This window comes from Chiloscyllium punctatum, chromosome 11 (assembly GCF_047496795.1).
Source record: "Chiloscyllium punctatum isolate Juve2018m chromosome 11, sChiPun1.3, whole genome shotgun sequence".
Taxonomy (NCBI): Eukaryota; Metazoa; Chordata; class Chondrichthyes; order Orectolobiformes; family Hemiscylliidae; genus Chiloscyllium; species Chiloscyllium punctatum.
Window position 1 is genome coordinate 8,940,893 of NC_092749.1, and position 20,110 is coordinate 8,961,002.

The 20,110-nt window shown below is 46.1% G+C and overlaps 1 protein-coding gene across 1 annotated transcript; it reads right to left on the reverse strand.

The window, feature by feature from the left end:
* Positions 1–714: 714 nt before the first annotated feature.
* LOC140482711 (nucleoside diphosphate kinase 6-like) lies at positions 715–13,244 on the reverse strand. Its single transcript, XM_072580251.1, has 6 exons — positions 13,193–13,244; positions 12,298–12,421; positions 4,138–4,240; positions 3,566–3,605; positions 3,292–3,452; positions 715–1,447 (listed from the first exon to the last, which is right to left on the reverse strand). The coding sequence occupies exons 2-6, from the start codon at positions 12,418–12,420 to the stop codon at positions 1,185–1,187; spliced, it is 690 nt and encodes a 229-aa protein (XP_072436352.1). The 5' UTR covers position 12,421; positions 13,193–13,244; the 3' UTR covers positions 715–1,184.
* Positions 13,245–20,110: the final 6,866 nt, after the last annotated feature.

A 20,110-nucleotide genomic window follows, 5' to 3' on the forward strand; every position in this document is an offset into this window, starting at 1 on the left:
ACTTAACTGGCTCTCTTGCATTTTGCAACATTCAAGTTTGAAAAGTCTCTAATTCGTATAGGGACAAGAAGCGGGACATTGCACTGAATTCACTAAACAGGATCACGCTCAGATGGTAGCACAAAGCACAGGGTTGGCCTCAAAACACGTACACTATCAACTTCCTGGGGTTGCCCACGTACAGCTCCTGCTGCAATGTTGCATATAAAGGAGCCCAGCATCCTTTCCTGGCTTGGAGTCCAGGCTCACAGCAATGTGCTTGACTCTCAATTGTCCCCTAAAAGGGCAGAGTAAGTCACTCAGCTCAAGGAGGTAAAAACAATGACTGCAGATGCTGGAAATCAGATTCTGGATTAGTGGTGCTGGAAGAGCACATCGGTTCAGGCAGCATCCAAGTAGCTTCGAAATCGACGTTTCGGGCAAAAGCCCTTCATCAGGAAACCTGCTGTGCTCTTCCAGCACCATTAATCCAATGAATACTGGCCTGGCCAACAACACATACATCCTATGAAAGAACGAAAAAAAAAAAATTCCTCAAAAGTGTTCTGGCTTCCTGTCTCCCTGCTCACGATCCATGGCATCAGCAACTGCTTATCAGCACTTGATTGACACATTTATCTCAGGAATATGTGGGAGAAACTAAGCCATGTTTACACAATGTCAGAAATATGGTGGCAGATGTCAACATTAATAACCAGAAACATGTGCTTCCAATTTATACAAATATACAAATCTTTTATTCAAAATAACCAGAACAATCACAGTGAGAGAGTCAGATTGTCACAGTAGCCAGTTTAAAGATAAAAGGTAATAGTCAAGAATGTTCAAGTTCCAAACTCCAGTTTGCCCATGAACACCAATTCTATCAGTGCTGGTTCGTCTGTTGCTATTGCATGGAGTTGCGATTGACAGTGAGAAGCTGGAACTCTATTGTGAAGTGTTCCCTGCTTCGCCTATCCAAATGCAGTCTATCAATTCTCCAACAGAGTCAGAGAGACGCAAACAGACCTCGAGCCCCAGTGAGTGGGGCTCGCTGACTGGGGAACACTGACAGTGAACGCTCAGGTTGTTTGACCACAATGAGCATCAAATGGACCTGAATCACCTGCAGTCAAATCCATGACCCAGAAACAGATGCCCTCATGCCCGGGCTGTAGTCCATGCCCGGGCTGTAGTCCATGCCCTCACAATTGGCCTGTGGTCACTACCCTCTCGATCTGTGCCCTTGAGTCCAGTGTGCAGTCAGTGCCCTCGAAGGCAGCCTGTGGTGAGCTCTCTTGAGTCTGCATTGGTTGCTGCTGGTGTCCCCTGAGCAGGTGCAGTTGTTTCTCAGAATGGTAAAAGTATAATCCTTGGCGATAAGACATCTCCTCCTTATTGATCCACTGCTGCTGCTTAAACTCCGGAAAGAAAAAGGAAATCTCCTTTGCTGCTGATTCTGGGGAGTCTGAAGTTGTAAAAACAAAGAGGTAATGACAATTCATAACAGTCAGCTCTCCAGTGGAGAGACTGAGGGACTACAGAGTGGGTACAATGTTAGAGCAGCTGATTATTCAACATCTGCATATTCACCCAATAGAGGCCATTCAGCCTATCATAGCTGAGCTGTTTCTTTCAAAGTACTATCCAATCAGACCCAAACCTCTGCTAGTTTTCTCACATGTACAATTTATTAGAACAGGCTTATTTCACCTGAATAAAGATGACATGGTCAAATGGAGATTGTTCATTTCTGGCTGTTATTAGAGACAATGCCCTGAGCCTTGGTACAGTACCATTAGCTTGAGATGAAGGAATTTGCCCCGTGTCTTCCACAAGTATAGTCCAAGTCATTTCATTAAACCAATAGAAACGATGGGGAAAGAGAGTGGATGTGGATCCCCAGGGTTTCTCCCTCACTTTCATATCAGGACATTATAGGATAAACCCAGGCACAAAGCCAGGGAGGGACTGAATGAAGCAACGATACCTGGTATGGCCAGGTGCCTGCTCCAAATTCTTGGCCAGTACTGTCCCCATTACTGAAACAGTAACGCAGGGACCATGCAAGGGACTGCAACTGGAGATAGGTGACAATACAAGCAGACAATGGGACATCAGACAGCTGAAAACTGCCTCTATTTGTACATTACTCAATCACAGAATGGGTCTCAGCACAGGAGGTGGTCACTCAGCCTGTTGGGTCAGGGCTGGCTCTCTGAGTAAGGAATTCACCCAGTGTCACTCTCCCATTTCTCACCCACCCCCACCCCCACAGGCCGTCAGCGTCACCCAGTGTCTCTCCCATTGCTCACACCCCCTACCCCCAAAGGCCGTCAGTGTCACCCAGTGTCTCTCCCATTTCTCATACGCTCCCCCACCCCACAGGGGGAGTCAGTGTCACCCAGCGTGTCTCCCATTTCTCACACCTCCCCCCCCCACCCCCATGGGGGGGTCAGTGTCACCCAGTGTCTCTTCCAGTTTCACACTCCCCACTCCCACAAGCCATCAGTGTCACCCAATGTCTTTCCCATTTCTCACCCCCCACCCCCACCCCACAGTATCTCCAGGTTGCCACACGCCTGCTAACTTGAAAATCTACCTCCAATCAGCTTCCTAGGGAACTTTCCCCAGCTCGGTTTAGACACAAAACATCTGGCTTGTACAAGTACCATCTCCACTAAAGCTGATACCTATATCCCAAGAATATAAAACTCTTCCCCCTTCTGCACCATATTTCTGGTCACAATTTTGTGTCTCTTTTCTGTTTATGTGTCGAAATAATACAGGAAGCAATCCAGAGATTATTACTTTTCAGATTACTCATAAACTTCCTGTCTAGCTCTCTAAGCTCTGACTGCAGAGTCATGTGCCTTTGCTGCCCTCCACTGGTGCCAATGTGGTACCACTGACAGATACTTTTGAGTCTCTTGTGGTCACCCACTGTCATATTCACTCTGCACACTGTTAAGCCTCAGCGACCACATCCAGAACGGTGCTAGCCACTAAGTTCTCACCTTCACAGATATGCCACAGTGTGGTGAGCTGCTCTTAACCTGTGAAACCTGCAGCTCAAGTTGCTGCAACTGACAACATTCTTTAAACACATGACTAGTCACGACACAATGCAGCCTGGGGTTCCTAAATGAAACAAGATGTACACTGTTGGATCATCACATTCCTCTGTCGATTAGATAATAAACTTCACTACTAATAAGCTTCACTGCTAGTAATAGAGGGAGTATACCAAGAGCAAGTTAAAATGAACCAATCCTTTTGCTCGAGACAGTGCCTGTGTCCAGGAATACTTACCTGAGCCATGTGTGGTGTTTCTGGTGTCTGTCAGCCCATAGGTGCCACGGATCGATTCCGGAGCAGAGTAGCGTGCTCGGAACACCTTAGTTGGGCCCATCACATAGCGCCAACGCTGGATGGCATCCTCACGAGCCAGGACGTACGCTCTCATTGGACCACTGTCAAACAGAAGAGAAGTGAAACAGCAAGGTTAGAGGAAGAGCAACTCTGTCATCACATGGGTAAAGGAAACAGCATCAAAAGCACACTCTGCTGTGCCTATAGAACCCACCTTGTCATGAACTCCACCACGCGCTGATAGAAAAATCGACCTGTAACAACACAAATCAGAAAAAAATCTGAAGAAATTTTTAAGATTTGATGAGTATTTTTTTCAAAATTGTGAGGGATCTGAACATGAATAGACAGGCAGAAGCTGTTCCCATTGATGAGAGTCAGTGGACACAGATTTAAGAAGGGCAAAGGATGCAATAGTAACATGAGGAGAGTGGTCATACCATGAGTAGTTAGGGTCTGGTAGCAAATTAACTCAAGGCTTTCATAAAGAATTGGGGAATGAGTTGCAGAGAAAATACATGCAATGGAAGAGGCCTAGCCATGCAGCTGTTAGACAGAGCTAGCACATCCACTACGAGCCAAATGGATTACTACCATTTGTATGTATGATTCTATGACAGCGTTTCCAAACCCACATTGTGTAGTCGAGAACATGAATGGCAGCAGATGCATGGGAATGTCAACAATTCCTGAGGCAATTCGCCAGTAACACCTACATAGCACAAACAAACCAAAAGGGAAGATTCCAATGTACTCATCAACATTTACAGGAGCAGGGACTCATACCTGAATGCTCTGCATAAAATGCCTGAGATTCTTCCTGGCCCCATTTTAAATACTTGTGCATCAGGATGATAAAGTTGTTGTCCAATATCTTCTGATGGATAGCCTGAAATCAACAACCAGCAAAAAGGACTTAGTACAGTGACGATTCCAACCACTCAGGGTTGCCTTGAGGGAACAGGGTGAAGGTGAGGATCACAGTCCGACAAAGGAGGGAGGGGCTGCTTCACTGCCCTGACTATTCCCCACGGGAGATGCCTCAACAAAAAGCACGAGAACAGGTCAACAACGGGATGTCTGAGGTCGGCTGACCCAGTCCACATCCAGCATTCACATATACACAGCTCACACCAGGCAGCACGCACAAACTAAGCCTGTCCTCCCCAACAGCCTGAGCCACCCATCCTGTACAAGGGCGTAACTAAACCTTGACCATAGAGCATGTTTCTCATCATCCTGCTCATGACTGGTTCCCGTTTTTATGCAACATGACAGACTCCTACAATTATTTGGAGGCAGCCAAAAGCTTCACAGCATGGGAAAAACCTGGTGATGTATATACTTTGTTATTCATACACAGAAGAAAAGCTATACTTGCAAGGTTGAAGATTACTAACTACATTTAAGATACTAAATGGTACTAACAGAGCAGACAGAGAGAAACTGTTTCTTCTGGAATCAAGAAAAAAGAAGCAACACAAGATTTGATGTTATTGCCATGTGTACAGGAGTACAGTGAAAAGGGCATAATATTACCACACAATGCACCATCTAGGTACAAGATCTTATGAACAAGATATAAAGAAAGAACAAAGTTAAAAGTTAAACATTGTAGAAATTATAGTATAGTGTAAAAATATACAAAATAAGGTTACATTACACATTGCAGACCTTCTTAGCTTTAAATGGAAAATAAAGAAATAAAGCTGAAAGTTCAAACATTACAATCTTCCTTAAGAACTTAGCCACAGTGGGACCACTCTTCAAGGAATTACCTCAAGACTGGAAGTCCATGCTGATACACAAATATCAAGAAGTAGAAGCAGAATGTTGTACCCACTGAGCATGTCCCACCATTTGAGAAGACCATGACTGATCTGATTGTGGCATCAACTTCACTTTGCTAGTCTGCCCACTCATAATCCTTAACTCCCATGTCAATCAGAAATCTAACTCACGCAGCCTCCTATATATTCAATTCATCACTTTGCACTGCTATGTAGGGAACAGGATTGATTCCTAAGACTATTGACCCTGCAAGAGAAGAAAATGCTTCCTAAAGTCAACCTGAAAAGGAAGATGCTATCATTTTAAACTGTGTCCCCACGTTCCATGCTGAACTGAGCAGAAGTCAGCACCAGCCATACCAAATACACCAGAACCACATATGATCACAACTCATTCTTCTGAATTCCAACAGGCTCACTGACAATTCTAGCTCCTTTAGAATAAACCAGAAGCTCTCCAGAATTAACTGAGAAGAGGTATTGCTCATTACACTTTGTTATTCATTCATGTGAAGGGGGGCATCGCTGGCTAGGCCAACTTTTATTGCCCATTCCTAATTGCCCAGAGGGAAGTTAAGAGTTAACCAGTCTGGAGTCACATGTAGGCCAGACCAGGTAAGGATGGCAGTTTCCTTTCCTCTAGGATGTTAGTGAACCCGGTGGGCTTTTCCAACAATCAACAATGGATTCATGGATATCATTGGAGTCTTATTTCCAGATTTTTGTTAAATTCAGATTCCACCACCTGCCTCAGCAGGATTTGTACCCAGATCCCTAGACCTGGGTCTCTGGATTAACACTGAAAATGTGTTGCTGGAAAAGCGCAGCAGGTCAGGCAGCATCCAAGGAGCAGGAGAATCAACGTTTCGGGCATCAGCCCTTCTTCAGGAATGAGGAAAGTGAGTCCAGCAGGCTAAGGTAAAAGGTAGGGAGGAGGGACTTGGGGGAGGGGTGTTGGAAATGCGATAGGTGGAGGGAGGTCAAGGTGAGGGTGATAGGCCGGAGTGGGGGTGGGGGCAGAGAGGTCAGGAAGAAGATTGCAGGTTAGGAAGGTGGTGCTGAGTTCGAGGGATTTGACTGAGACAAGGTGGGGGGAGGGGAAATGAGGAAACTGGAGAAATCTGAGTTCATCCCTTGTGGTTGGAGGGTTCCCAGGCGGAAGATGAGGCGCTCTTCCTCAAGCTGTTGTGTTGCCATGGTCTGGCGATGGAGGAGTCCAAGGACCTGCATGTCCTTGGTGGAGTGGGAGGGGGAGTTGAAATGTTGAGCCACGGGATGGTTGGGTTGGTTGGTCCGGGTGTCCCAGAGGTGTTCTCTGAAACATTCCGCAAGTAGGCACCCTGTCTCCCCAATATAGAGGAGGCTACATCGGGTGCAGCAGATGCAGTAAATGATGTGTGTGGAGGTGCAGGTGAATTTGTGGCGGATATGGAAGTGTCCCTTAGGGCCTTGGAGGGAAGTGAGGGGGGAGGTGTGGGCGCAAGTTTTGCATTTCTTGCGGTTGCAGGGGAAGGTGCCGGGAGTGGAGGTTGGGTTGGTGGGGGGTGTGGACCTGACGAGGGAGTCACGGAGGGAGTGGTCTTTTCGGAACGCTGATAGGGGAGGGGAGGGAAATATGTCCCTGGTGGTGAAAATGGGTGTTTGTGCCAAATTTCAGATTTACAAGAAGACCTTGTAAATCTGTGAATGTCTTTTGCAGCCTAATTCACCATCTGGATATCAGTCTTAAACCAGTGGGTCCGATTATCCTGCAGAAGATAAGCCCTTTAGTACAGCCATCAGTCAAGTGATGCTTCTCTGACCTTCTTCTAATATCCTTTCTCAAGGCCAAAATTATCAATAATTCACCAAATGTGGTCTTACCCAGTCCTTGTACAGCTGCATTCACAGCCCCCCACATCTTTCCTTTTGCTAGAAACATAACTTGCCTTTCTAATCACTTGCAATAGCAGCATACTTGTATCAGGACACCCAGACACTCTGTACCACTAAGCTTTGCAATCTCTCTCCATATAAATCACGTACTACTTTTCTATTCTCCCCACATCAGATAATTTCATACATTTCCATTTTATATTCCATACCCCAAATTTTAGCCCACACACTTAACCTGTCTTTATATTCTCATGACAACTCACATTCCTACACACCTTTAGCATCATCTGCAAATTTAGAAACCATACATTTGGTCCCTTCATCTAACACAGAGGAATGATTATGCCATTCAGCCCCTCAAGCCTGTTCCGCCATTCAATTAGATCATGGCTGATCTGTGGCCGATCTCCACAACTTGCCTTTGATCTATATCCTTTAATATTTTTGCTTAAATATTTAGTCATTTCAGATTTTAAATTGTAAACTGATCTAGCATCCACTGTCAATTGTGGAAGACAATTCCAAACCACACTTTGGTACCTTTTCCTATGTCATTTCAAAGAGCCAGTAGAGCTTCATCAAAGAGCCTCACCCTGCACTGTCAGTCATTCATTTATAAAACTTCAAGCACAGAACAGTTATTTCAAACTATGACAAAACATTCAGCTGCATTAAAACTTCTAATATTGCACATCAGTTCTACAGATTTGCAAAGGATTGTTTCCTTGAATGAGTTTGAACAAGATGCAGCCAGAGTAGATCAACCTTTCAAAGGGTCACCCAATCTAGTTCTATAATCAGGTGCTGCTGCTGAGTTTGGTACCAGTGCATACATCTACCAGCATAACCAGACCTTGCTCTGTGTCCTTTCACCCTAGACTTGCATTGACCTCTCTGATATCCCCCCTCCTGAACATCACATGCAGAATTACCGCCCCCAAAGCAACACAGCTGAAGAGAATTCTTCCTCTGACTTACTTTCATTTGGAGTCACTTCCTGCACTGCCTCAGTTACCTCACTTTGAGTCATTAGAAAGTCTACTTTCCTGAAGCAAGGTACTGATTTGTTGAATGACAGAATCCCAAGAGTCTTTCAACAGATGGACAGCATTCAAAAGAGAGATTCCCATTATACACTGCCCTACTGTTAACTCCGCAATACTAGCCGCCACATCCAGGGCCTTCTCTCTCTTTGCCTTGACATAATGCTGCTTCAGACAGTAGACAATCCCCTGCTCCAAGAGCTGGCTCAGAGACTGGAGGAATACAAAGTGAATGGTCTTCAGCTCAGTGATGCATGGGTGTCCTAAAGACTTATCCAGGAAGATGACAGTTTGCCAGCCCAGAAGCCTGCCATCCCATGATGCATCCATTCACAGCAAACTTACTCACCCAGTGTATAACAAGTAGGTGATGGACTCCCCTGAAGCAGTGAGGGTTCTGTTCCTTTCAAATCACAAGCAAGTCATATTTCATCCATATTGCAGTTGGCCATAACCGAAAGTAATTTCCTGACTCTCTTACAGACCAGGGGATCCTCCTATTGTGAGGCTAACATGTCACCCCCAAAGCATGTGTAGAGAACACCAGTCTTTTCACAGTTACAGACATCCTGGGGTCTCGGGTCTTCCAATATTGAAGGTACCCCCCTGCCAGGTAGACCTGGATGTATCTCCTGCTGGAGTTGAATTTGAATTGAATTGAATTTATTGTCACATGTACCAGGCACAGTGAAAAGCTTTGCCTGGCGAGCAATACAGACAGATCATGTAATTAAATAGCATAGATAGTAAATAATAGGTAAACAGCAGCAAAAACAAAAACAAAAACACAGGTACAGGCGAATGTTAAGAGTTTGTGAGCTCATTTAGTATTCTAACAACAGTAGGGTAGAAACAGTTGCGAAACCGGCTGGTGCGTGTGTTCAGGCTTCTGTACCTTCTCCCCGATGGTAGAGGTTGTAGAAAAACATTGCCAGGGTGGGATGGATCTTTGAGAATGCTGGCGGCCTTTCCTTGACAGCGGGCCTGGTAGATGGATTCCAGAGATGGGAGGCTGGCCTTTGTGATTGTCCGGGCCGAGTTCACCACTCTGTAACTGTCCCCAAATTTGAATGGTACATCCAGACAGAAAGCTCTTGATGGTGCACCTCTAAAGGTTGGCAAGGGTATTCACCGTCATGCCAAATTTCCTCAGCTGCCTGAGGATGAAGAGACATTGTTGGGCCTTTGTAACCAGTGCATCCACATGAACAGTCCAAGAAAGCTTGTTGTGGATGACCATTCCCAGGAGCTTGACACTCTACACTCGTTCCACCCCTGTGCCGTTAATGTGTAGGAGGACATGAGTAACATCCCGCTGAAAGTCAATAATGAGTTCCTTGGTTTTGCTGGCATTGAGCTGGAGTTAAGCGTCTCCTCCTTCGTACGTCAGAATAATGTGTTAGGCTGGGACTTCCATTCCCACAATCAACAAGCCAGCCCCAGAGAAAAACACAGGTGGGCAGACAAAGGAGTGGGCGAAGGTCAGCCTGGGAGAATGAATAACTGCAGATCATTAGTGGCTGACACTGATGTGGTTTCCTTTACATGAGGGAGACAAAACGCAGAGTGGGCAACCACTTTACAGAACACCTATGCTCTAACCGTAAAAATGACCCTGAGCTTCCAGTTGCTTGCCAAATTAAGATACTGTACCACCATTTTCCCTGGCCAACATCTCTGTCTCAGACTTGCTTCAGTGCTCCAACAAAACTCAGTGCAAGCTGGAAGAACAGTATCTCCTTTTCTGTTTGGGGACCCTGCAGCCTTCTGGACTCAATATCAAGTTCACTTAGATTAGGGCCTGAGCACCATCCTGTATCTTTACCCCATCCCCCCTCACCAGGCCTGTTACTACATGGGCTGCTACCATACACTACCCATCGTCAGCCACTAATTGTCCCCATTAGCAGCTACTCATTCTCCAGGCTGATGTTTACCCATTCGTTTGTCTGCCCAACTGTTTTTCTCTCTGTTTCTGGGCTCCATTTCACCAATCATTTACTCTTTCCCCTTCTCCCCACCCTTTCTCTAGCATATACAGAGGAACCTCAATGATCCGAATATTAATTATCCAAAAAATCAGATTACCCGAAGGAGACCTCAGGGCCCCAATGGAAACATTACATCAAAGACATGTTTCCAACAGTGATCGCGTCTTTTGTTTACAGTGAGGGGGTGGGGGACAGTGGTGGATGAGGTTGGGGGGGTGGTGTTGGAGTCGGGGGAGTGGTGTTGGGATCGGGGAGGGCGGTGTTGGGGTTGGTGGCGAGGAGGCGGTGTTGGATGCGTTTGGGGGGCGGGGTTTCACATACTGTGTGCTGCTGCAGTCTCCTGAACAGGGAGCAGATTTTAAAAACTCTGAGCCCCAAAGGAAAGGCATTTAATTGACTAACCGAGTAATCGATTACCCGAACGAAGTAGTACCTACCCATCACGTTTGGATAATCAAGGTTCCCCTATATACCAATCATTCCCAGCTATGGTCAGTTCTGAAGGAGAGTCACTGAATCTGCAAAGTTAATTCTGCTTTCTCTAATGCTGCCAGACTTGCTGAGGTTTCCCATCAATTTCTTATTTTTTCAGTGACTAATCTCAAATATTTTGTCAAACCTGCCTAGAAGCTCGATCTTGGCTCCCAGACTCAAGGATCGCCTCTTTCCGGACATATTAGCTGCTGCAGGTAATGGTTAGCGTCAGCTACAACCTAACACCACAAGAGGTTTAAAGGATCCGAGTGCCCATGCAATAAATTGATCGTAATGAGATACTTAGATTAGATTACTCACTTAGATTAGATCACTTACAGTGTGGAAACAGGCCCTTCGGCCCAACAAGTCCACACCGACCCGCCAAAGTGTAACCCACCCAAACCCATTCTCCTACTTTTACCCCTTCACCTAACACTACAGGCAATTTAGCATGGCCAATTCACCTAACCTGCACATTTTTGGATTGTGGGAGGAAACCAGAGCACCCGGAGGAAACCCACGCAGACACGGGGAGAATGTGCAAACTCCACACAGACAGTCGCCTGAGGCAGGAATTGAACCCGGGTCTCTTGGCATTGCGAGGCAGCAGTGCTAACCACTGAGTTCTGAGGAAGGGTCTCTGAAGCCGAAACATTAATTTTGATTTCTCTTCACAACATCTGCCAGACCTGCTGAGCTTTACCAGCAACTTCTGTCTTTGTGGTTATCTAATCTTTGTTCTGGCATTCAGTGCACTTTTATGAATTGTTGAGAACTGGCAAATTCTGGTCATCAGTAACTTTAAAACAGACTTTAATGCAAATAGCTAAACGCTACTGCTTTACAGACATTTTAAGTGACTTGCCCATTTGAGCAATGGGAGTTGAATCTTATCAGAATGTCCCAAAGTCATAGCATCAGAGTCATACGCTGAAACAGACCCATCAGTCCAACTTGCCATGCCAACCAGGTTTCCCAAACTAAAAATGTCACATAGGGTGTAATCCTTTCCGACTTCCTTGAACTGAATTATAGGCAAATTCACAGATGGATAACATGATGTTGCAGTCTCTAATGATCATTAAGACTCATGCAGTCACGGATGCCCACAGGATGAGTGTGGTTAACAGAAGTTAGAACATAGAACAATACAGCACAGAACAGGCCCTTCGGCCCACGATGTTGTGCCGAACTTCTATCCTAGATTAAGCACCCATCCATGTACCGATCCAAATGCCGCTTAAAGGTCGCCAATGATTCTGACTCTACCACTCCCACGGGCAGCGCATTCCATGCCCCCACCACTCTCTGGGTAAAGAACCCACCCCTGACATCTCCCCTATACCTTCCACCCTTCACCTTAAATTTATGTCCCCTTGTAACACTCTGTTGTACCCGGGGAAAAAGTTTCTGACTGTCTACTCTATCTATTCTCTGATCATCTTATAAACCTCTATCAAGTCACCCCTCATCCTTCGCCGTTCCAACGAGAAAAGGCCGAGAACTCTCAACCTATCCTCGTACGACCTATTCTCCATTCCAGGCAACATCCTGGTAAATCTTCTCTGCACCCTCTCCAAAGCTTCCACATCTTTCCTAAAGTGAGGCGACCAGAACTGCACACAGTACTCCAACTTTGGCCTAACCAAAGTCCTGTACAGCTGCAACATCACTTCACGACTCTTGAATTCAATCCCTCTGCTAATGAACGATAATACTCCATAGGCCTTCTTACAAACTCTATCCACCTGAGTGGATAGTTCTCCCTACCTGCAGGATTAAGGGGTGAGCTACAGCATCAGGTTTTATCAGAGCCAGTGTGAGCTGGAGTAAAGGCCGAGCGTGTCCAATAGGCGCCTGCATTTTCACAAGTCTGAGAAGGTTGAACATCATCCTGATGAATGAAGATAACATATAAGAAGATAAACACGATTGATAAACTCATGGTGATCCTGGAACAGGAGGAAGCCCTTTCTGCCTGCTCCAGTACACAGTTACACCTTTACATCTTTGTCACACATCCCTGGAGATCCAGACAAAGTGAAATCTGTTGATCTCAGTCCCAGACATTTCCAATGACTCCAAGGTTTTGAAGCTCTTTGGACAGGTGGAGTGTTCCTCTTTATCTGTGTATGTGTTGTGGGGGCGGGGGGATGCAGAAGTGGGTTGTGCGTTTGGATCTGTGGGAGGTGTGTGTATTGGGGGGGGGGGGGGGGGGGGTGTGTGGAGGGAACAGGCGTGGGGTATGTGTGGGTGAGGGAGGGGTTGTTGTGGCGGTGGGGGGGGGGGGGTGGTTGCTGATTCCAGCCGTGATTGGCCCGGCCCAACTGTGAAGGTTCTCTTCGCCTTTGGACTCATCTCAGAGACACCCCCCCCCCCCTCTCCCCATCCCCATCCCCATCCCCATCCCCATCCCCCAGACACACTCTCCACCCCCCACCTCCTCCCCCCCTCCCCCCCCCCCCCGCGGCCCAGCAGCCCCTATCTCGGGACAAGTTGGGGTTGATTTGATTTAAATTAAACGGCGCCAGACCCCCCCCCCCCAAAAATAATTCGGGGCCTGACAACACCCTCACGGGCGGCTGTGGGGTGGACAGGCCGGAGGGTTGGGGGATCGGGGCCGGGGGAGGGGGGGGGTGACGGTGATCCCCGCGGAAACACTCACCCGCTGGCGCTGCCGCCGCCATAGAAACCGCCAACCAGAAACAGTCCGTGCGAAATCAGTTCCCCATAACTTCCGGCTCCGCCCGGACTGCCCCTCCCGGGGGAGAGCGATCCCGCGGATTAGTTCCGGGGCACTTTGGGAGGCTGACAGGTTGGTGGGGACTGACTCTGTCAATGGCAGGGTCACTCTTACACCTTCTCCCTTGAGCTCTGATCACAATCTTCACAAACCCCACCATCATAGAGTCATGTAGCACCGAAACAGACGCCTAAGTCCAATCAGTCCCATGTTCCCAAACTAAACTCGCCCCTTCTGCCTCCTCCTGGCCCATATCCCTCCAAACTTTTCCTATTCATGTATTTATCCAAATGTCTTTTCAACATTGTAACTGTATCCACATCCACCACTCCTTCTGGAAGTTTATTCCACATGCAAACCACCCACTGTATTTTAAAAATAAGGTAGTTTTGAAATTCCCCACCATAAGGGGAAAAATAACTCTTGGCTATTCACCTTATCTATGCCCTCATGATTTTATAAACCTCTACAACCTCATCCTCCTATACTCCTGTGAAACAAATCCCAGCCTGTCCAGCCTCTCCTTATAACTCAAACCCTCACATCACTCCTCCCTCTATCACTCCTCCCTCCATCCGCTGATCCAATTTCCTCCCTCTCAGACTATAGCATGAATAGGAGATATACTTAAGAGAGAAATCAGAAGGATGAAAAGGGGACATGAGGTAGCCTGGGCAGATAAGTTGAAGGCATTGAGTGTAAGGATAGACAAGTTATGCTGCAGCTTTATAGAACTTTAGTTGGACCACACTTGGAAAATTGCATTCAGTTATGGTCACCATGCTACCAAGAAGAATGTGGATGCTTTGAAGAGGGTACAGAAAAGGTTTACCAGGATGTTGCCTGGTATGGGGGATTTTAGCTATGGAGAAAGATTGGCTAGACTAGATTTGTTTTCACTGGAACGCTGGAGGTTGAGGGGCATCTTGAAAGAAATTTATAATATTGTGAATGGCATGTATAGAGTGGAAAGTATGAGACTTTGTCCCAGGGTTGAGAGGTCAATCACTGGGGGACACAGGTTCAAGGTGTGAGGGGGGCATTTAAAAGAGACGTATAAGGTAATGTTTTCACATAAAGGGTGTTGAGTTCCTGGAATAAGTTGCCAAACGAGGTGGTGGAAGCGAATACAATAGCAGTATTGAAGAAGCTGGATGAATATGTAAATAGAAAGAGAATAGAGGGATATGGATCCTGTGAGAAAAGGCAGTTTTAGTTTGGAAAGGAAAAATGTGGTGGCACAGGCTTAGAGGGCTGAAGGACCTGTTCCTGTACTGTATTGTTCTTTACTCTTTAGTATTCAAAGAAATTCTATAAATACATTAAGGGCCACAGAGTAATGAGGGAAAGAATATGGCCCCTTAAAGATCAACAAGGTTATCTATATATGGAAGGCAAGAGATAGGTGAGATACTAAACAAGTATTTTCCGTCAGTATTTATTGTGGAGAAAGACATGGAAGCTAGGTGAACTTAGGGAAATAATGATGTCTTGAAAAGAGTCCACGTTGTAGAAGGAGGTGCTGGAGGTCTTAAAACACATAAGGTTGATAAAACCTCAGGACCTGATCACATGTATCTCAGGACATTGTGATAGGCTAGGGAAGAAATTGTGGGGCCCATGTAAAGATTTTTATATCATCTACAATAGTTAGTGAGGTGCTTGAAGCCTGGAAGATGGCTAATGTTGCACCTTAAGAAGAGCTGTAAGAACAAGCCGAGGAACTTTAGACCGGTGTGCCTGACATCAGTCATGGCTAAGTTGGTGGAGGGGATTCTGAGAGACAGAATTTACATGCATTTGGAAAAGTAAGGGCTAATTAGGAATAATCAACATGGCCTTGTCCATGGGAATTATGTCTCACAAACTGAGTTTTTGAAGATGTGACCAAAAAGATAGATGAAGGCAGAGCGGTAGATGTTGTCTACATGGACTTTAGCAAAGTCTTTGATAAGGTTCCTCATGTTAGACTGCTTAGTAAGGTTATATCGCATGGGATCCAGGGAGAACTAGCCAATTGCATGTAAATTTGGCTTGATGGTAGGAGACAGAGGATGGTGGTAGGTAGTTGTTGTTCAGACTGGAGGCCTGTGACCAGCAGTGTGATACAAGGATCGCTGCTTGGTATACTGTTATTCATCATTTATATAAATTATTTGGTTAAAAATATAGGAGGCATAGTTAGTAAGTTTGTAGTTGATGCCAGAATTGGTGTAGTAGAAAGTGAAGAATATTATCTAAGAGTACAATTAGCTGATCTAATGGAGTGAGGAATGGCAGATGGAGTTTAGTTTAGATAAATGTGAGGTGTTGGAGTTTGGTAAGACAAACCAGGTCAGGACTTACACAGTTAATGGTAGGGCCCAGGGGAGTGTTGTTGAACAGAGAGACCTAAGAGCGCAAGCACATAATTCCTTGAAAGTGACGTAACAGGTAGACAGGGTGGAAGAAGGCATTTGGCATGCTTGTCTTCATTGGTCAGAACATTGAGTACAGGAGTTAGGATGTCATATTGTGGTTATGCAAGACATTGGTGAGGCCACATTTGGAGTACTGCATACAATTCTGATCACCCTACTATTGGGAGGATATTACTAAACTGGAAAGGTTGCAGAAAGGATTTACAAGGATATTAACTAGACTACAGAATTTGTATTATAAGGAGAGGCTAGATAAGCTGGGAGTTTTTGATTTGATTTATTATTGTCACATCTACTGAGATCCATTTCCCTGGAACATAGGAAGCTGAGGGATAATCTTATAGAGGTTTATAAAATCATGAGGGGCATGGATAAGGTGAATAGCCAAGGTCTTTTCCGCAGGGTAGGGGAGTCCAAAATCAGAGGACATAGTTTTAAGGTGAGAGGGGAAAGATTTAAGATATGAGGGGCAACATTTTCACACAGAGGCTGGTGGAACGAGCTGCCAGAGGAAGTGGTAGAGGTGAGTACAATTACAACATTTAATAGACATGTAGATGGGCATATGAATAGGAAAAGTTTAGAGCAATATGGGCCAAATGCAGACAAATGGGACTAGTTCAGTTTAGGATTCTTGGTTGGCATGGGCAAGTGTCAAAGGATCTGTTTCCGTGCTGTGTGACTTTATGATTCTATATTCTGGTCACTGCCACCTTCACCTAAATCTCCCTCATCAAGTCTTTCTCATTGCACATCACCAAATCCAGAATTCCCTGTTCCCTAGTGGGCTCAACCATAAGCTGTTCCAAAAACCTATCTTAATCATTCCACAAATTCCTTTTCTTGAGATCTGCTACCAACCTGACTTTCCCAGTCCTCCTGCATATTGAAGTCCCCCATGTTGATTATAATAGTGCCTGTTCTAACTGCCTTTTCTATCTCCTGATTTAATTTCTTTCCCACATCCTGACGACTGCTCAGAGACCAATACACAACTCCCATCAAGGTCTTTTTCTCTTTTGTGATTCCTCAGCTCTACCCATACAGATTCCGTACATTCCAACTCGATATAACTTTGTGCAATTGATTTAATTTCTTACAAAGAGGCTGCCCGCTCTGTCCATCTACCTGCCTTTATAGCCTCTAGGACCCAATATTGAGCTGAAAAATTTCAGAGCTTGATCTCTGTCCTTCATTTTGGTTGCAACTTCTCCAGCCTCTACATGAGTTGTTTTTTTTTTCTTACTGGCTTTGTCTCAGCAAATCCATCTTCTCCCCATCACAGCTAGCATGGCACTTACCTGACATCTCTATGTCTCCTTTATCACCATGACCAGCCCTTGTCTTTTGATCTGGCCTCCTCCAGTATCTGTTCCTCTCGTTCCTCTTCTCCCTCTCTGTCAAAAATATTTAGAAACCACAATTTTCCAACCCCTTCCTGTTCTGAGGAAGAGGCGTATCAGACTCGAGACATTAACTCTATTTCTCTCTCCACAGATGCTGCCAGACCTGCTGAGTTTCTCCAGCATTTTCACTTTCTACTTTAGGTTTCCAGCTTCTGCAGTCTTTTTTATTCTGACCTGCTCTTGTAGCCCCTGTATTGGTATGGCTGGTAACCCCCACGAAGAAAGGGGTTTAAGTGATAGTGATACCATTGATTATCATGGACCACGGTTAGAGACCATTGCCTGGCACTTGAGTGATATTTGTATTTCAAGGTAGATATTTCCTAACCAACCTGATCAGAGATGTTATTACACACCTCTGGGAAAGATAGGGTTTCAACTTAGGCCTCCTGATTCAGAGATAGGGATACTACCACTGCTCCACAAGAACCTCTTAGTTTTACAGGGTATAGCTATTGCTTGAAGTGCTCTGGAATGAATGAAAATCAGACAAATACATATTTCTATTAGTTCTCATGGTCAATAGTAGAGTGAAGAACAACCCACAAGTCACTTTTTTATTAATAGTAGGAAATATTGGGGAGATAATTAAATCTCCATGGGAGAGCTCTCCTTGTGCCTAGTTGGAGTGTGGTATTCTCTGCTGCAATCAATTGCTGAAACAAAGTTTCTGATATCGGACTAACTAGGGATTAGTTTTTTTTTATTGTTGCAAAAATGAGGGATGTAAAAGGATTTGGAGAGGGAGAGGGCAGGCAGCAAAGGATCTGGAGAAATAACTGGCTCTAAATTAATAAACCTATTGGAATCAGGCTCCTCTGCAGCAGTTTAACATTTTAACATTATTCAAAGCATTTTAGTGTGAAATCCTAACCTTGCTGAAGGTGGTCAGAAATCCCTGAAGTAATGTTTTATTTCCAATAAGATAAAATGTTTAAACTAGTGTTTTTCTGTCTCTTCCTACTCACGCTGTGTGTGTCTAACCCCATCACTACCTCCAATATAAAAAAGGGAGGGAGGCCTGCAGATGGTGTAAATCAGAAACAAAATCAAAAAAAAATGCTGGGAATGATCAACAGGTCTGGCAGCATCAGGCAGAAAGAAATCAGAGTTTTGGGTTAAATGACCCTTCCTCAGAACCAGTACATGCTAGTCTCTGTCTCTCTCTCTCTCTTTGTCCCTCTCTCTCTATGTCCCTTTCTCCATCTCTCTCTTTCGGTCTGACAGTCTTCCTCTCTCTCTCTCTCTCTTTCTGCCAGTCTCTGTCTCTCTTGCTTTCTTCCTCTCTCTCTCCTCTTTTCTGTTCTGTTATTCCCAGCAGTTTATTTGTGGTTGTGTCTCTTCTTCCTTCTCACAGCCCAGTTCCTTTGGGTTGAAGAAACAGACTATCTGACTCAGATTTTGCAGCAGGAGGCTGGGACCAGGGTATATTCCCTCAAAACACCACCACCACCGGTCAGACAGACAGAGTGACCCACTCAGGACAGAGAGATCCACTCGGCACCAGGAGAGAATCCACTCGGAACAGAGAGACCCACTCGGGAAGAGGGGATGATCCACTCAGGATAGTGAGACCCATTCTGAACAAGAGAACCAACCCGGGACAGAGAGAGATCAACTCAGGAAAAGGAATACACCCGGGACATGGAGAGAATCCACCTGACACAGGGAGAGATCAACCCGGGACATGGAGAGAATCCACCTGACACAGGGAGAGATCAACCCGGGACATGGAGAGAATCCACCTGACACAGGGAGAGATCAACCCGGGACAGAGGGATCCACCCGCCACAGAGGGATCAACTCCGGACAGGCACCGGAAAAGCGGGTGAGCGAGCGGCTCCGGGATCCACGGTCCCACAGGGAAGGTTCAAGCGCAAGCAGATCACTGATCCCCGAGAGAGACAGCAGATCCCATGGGGTGTGATAGGAGCATTGCGACCACCACGGCCAGAGGCTGGGACTTAGCCTCTAGGGAGGGGCAGGAGGTGGGGGGGCATCACACCGAGTATCAGATACCCTGGTGTGGGGGGGGGGGGGTCATCACACTGAGTGTCAGATCCCTGGGGGGGGGGGGGGGGGGGGGGTGGCATCACACTGAGTGTCAGATACCCGGGGAAGGGAGCCATTACACTGAGTGTCAGGTACCCCTGGGGGAGCATCGCACTGAGTGTCAGATACCCCAGGGTGCAACACACCAAGTGTCAGATATCCCAGGGGGTGGGGGGGGGCATTACACTGAGTATCAGATACCCCGGGGGGAGCATCACACCGAGTGTCAGATACCCCGGGGTGGGGGCAGCTCACTGAGGGTCAGGTACTCCGGGGGGGCTTCACATTGAGTGTCAGATACCCCGGGGAAGGCATTACACTGAGTGTCAGATATCCTGGGGCGGGTGGGGGCAGCTCACTGAGTGTCACATACCCGGGGGGGGGGGGGGGGGGGGGGGCAACATATTGAGAATTTTCTTTTAACTCAAAGGGGTGGTGGGAGCCTAGGGGTGACTGATTCAGAAACTCTTGTAACGTCGAAGCAGTTTTGAGATAGTCACTTGCATTGCCGTAGCCTCCATGGATATGGGCCAAAAGCTGGAAAATGGGATTTGTGCAGTCCAATCTTTGTTGACTTGTGTTGTAAATGTCTGTGACTTAGATTGGTTCTTCAATATGAAACAGGAGGCCACTCAGCCCCTCGACCCTAGTGCATCATTCAATACAATCACACTTTTTATTTTTGTTCAATCTTCTTACACTGTCCCAAACTCTTTAATTCATGAAATACCTAAAAACCCATTGACCTCTGTCTTGAACATACTAAATGACAGAGCAGGCGCAGCTCTCTGGGTCTGAGGATTCCAATGGTTCCGAGCAATTTAAGTGAAGAAAATCCTCAGGGGCTGACCCTTTACCTACCGTGAGATGATGACCACCCTCAGTTCTGTACTCCCCACCCAGGGAAACACATTCCCAACTCTATCCTGTCAGGTTATGGACAGGTTAAGCAAGTGGATAAA

Bases quoted from the DNA above. Each gene is read 5' to 3' on its own strand.
- LOC140482711 (XM_072580251.1), bottom strand. From the start codon at position 12,420: ATGATGTTCAACCTTCTCAGACTTGTGAAAATGCAGGCGCCTATTGGA. The intron at 3,606-4,137 runs GTATGAGTCCCT...GTGTTGTTACAG, and splicing joins ATTTTATGCAGAGCATTCAG to GTCGATTTTTCTATCAGCGC. The intron at 1,448-3,291 runs GTAAGTATTCCT...TTACAACTTCAG, and splicing joins AAACACCACACATGGCTCAG to ACTCCCCAGAATCAGCAGCA.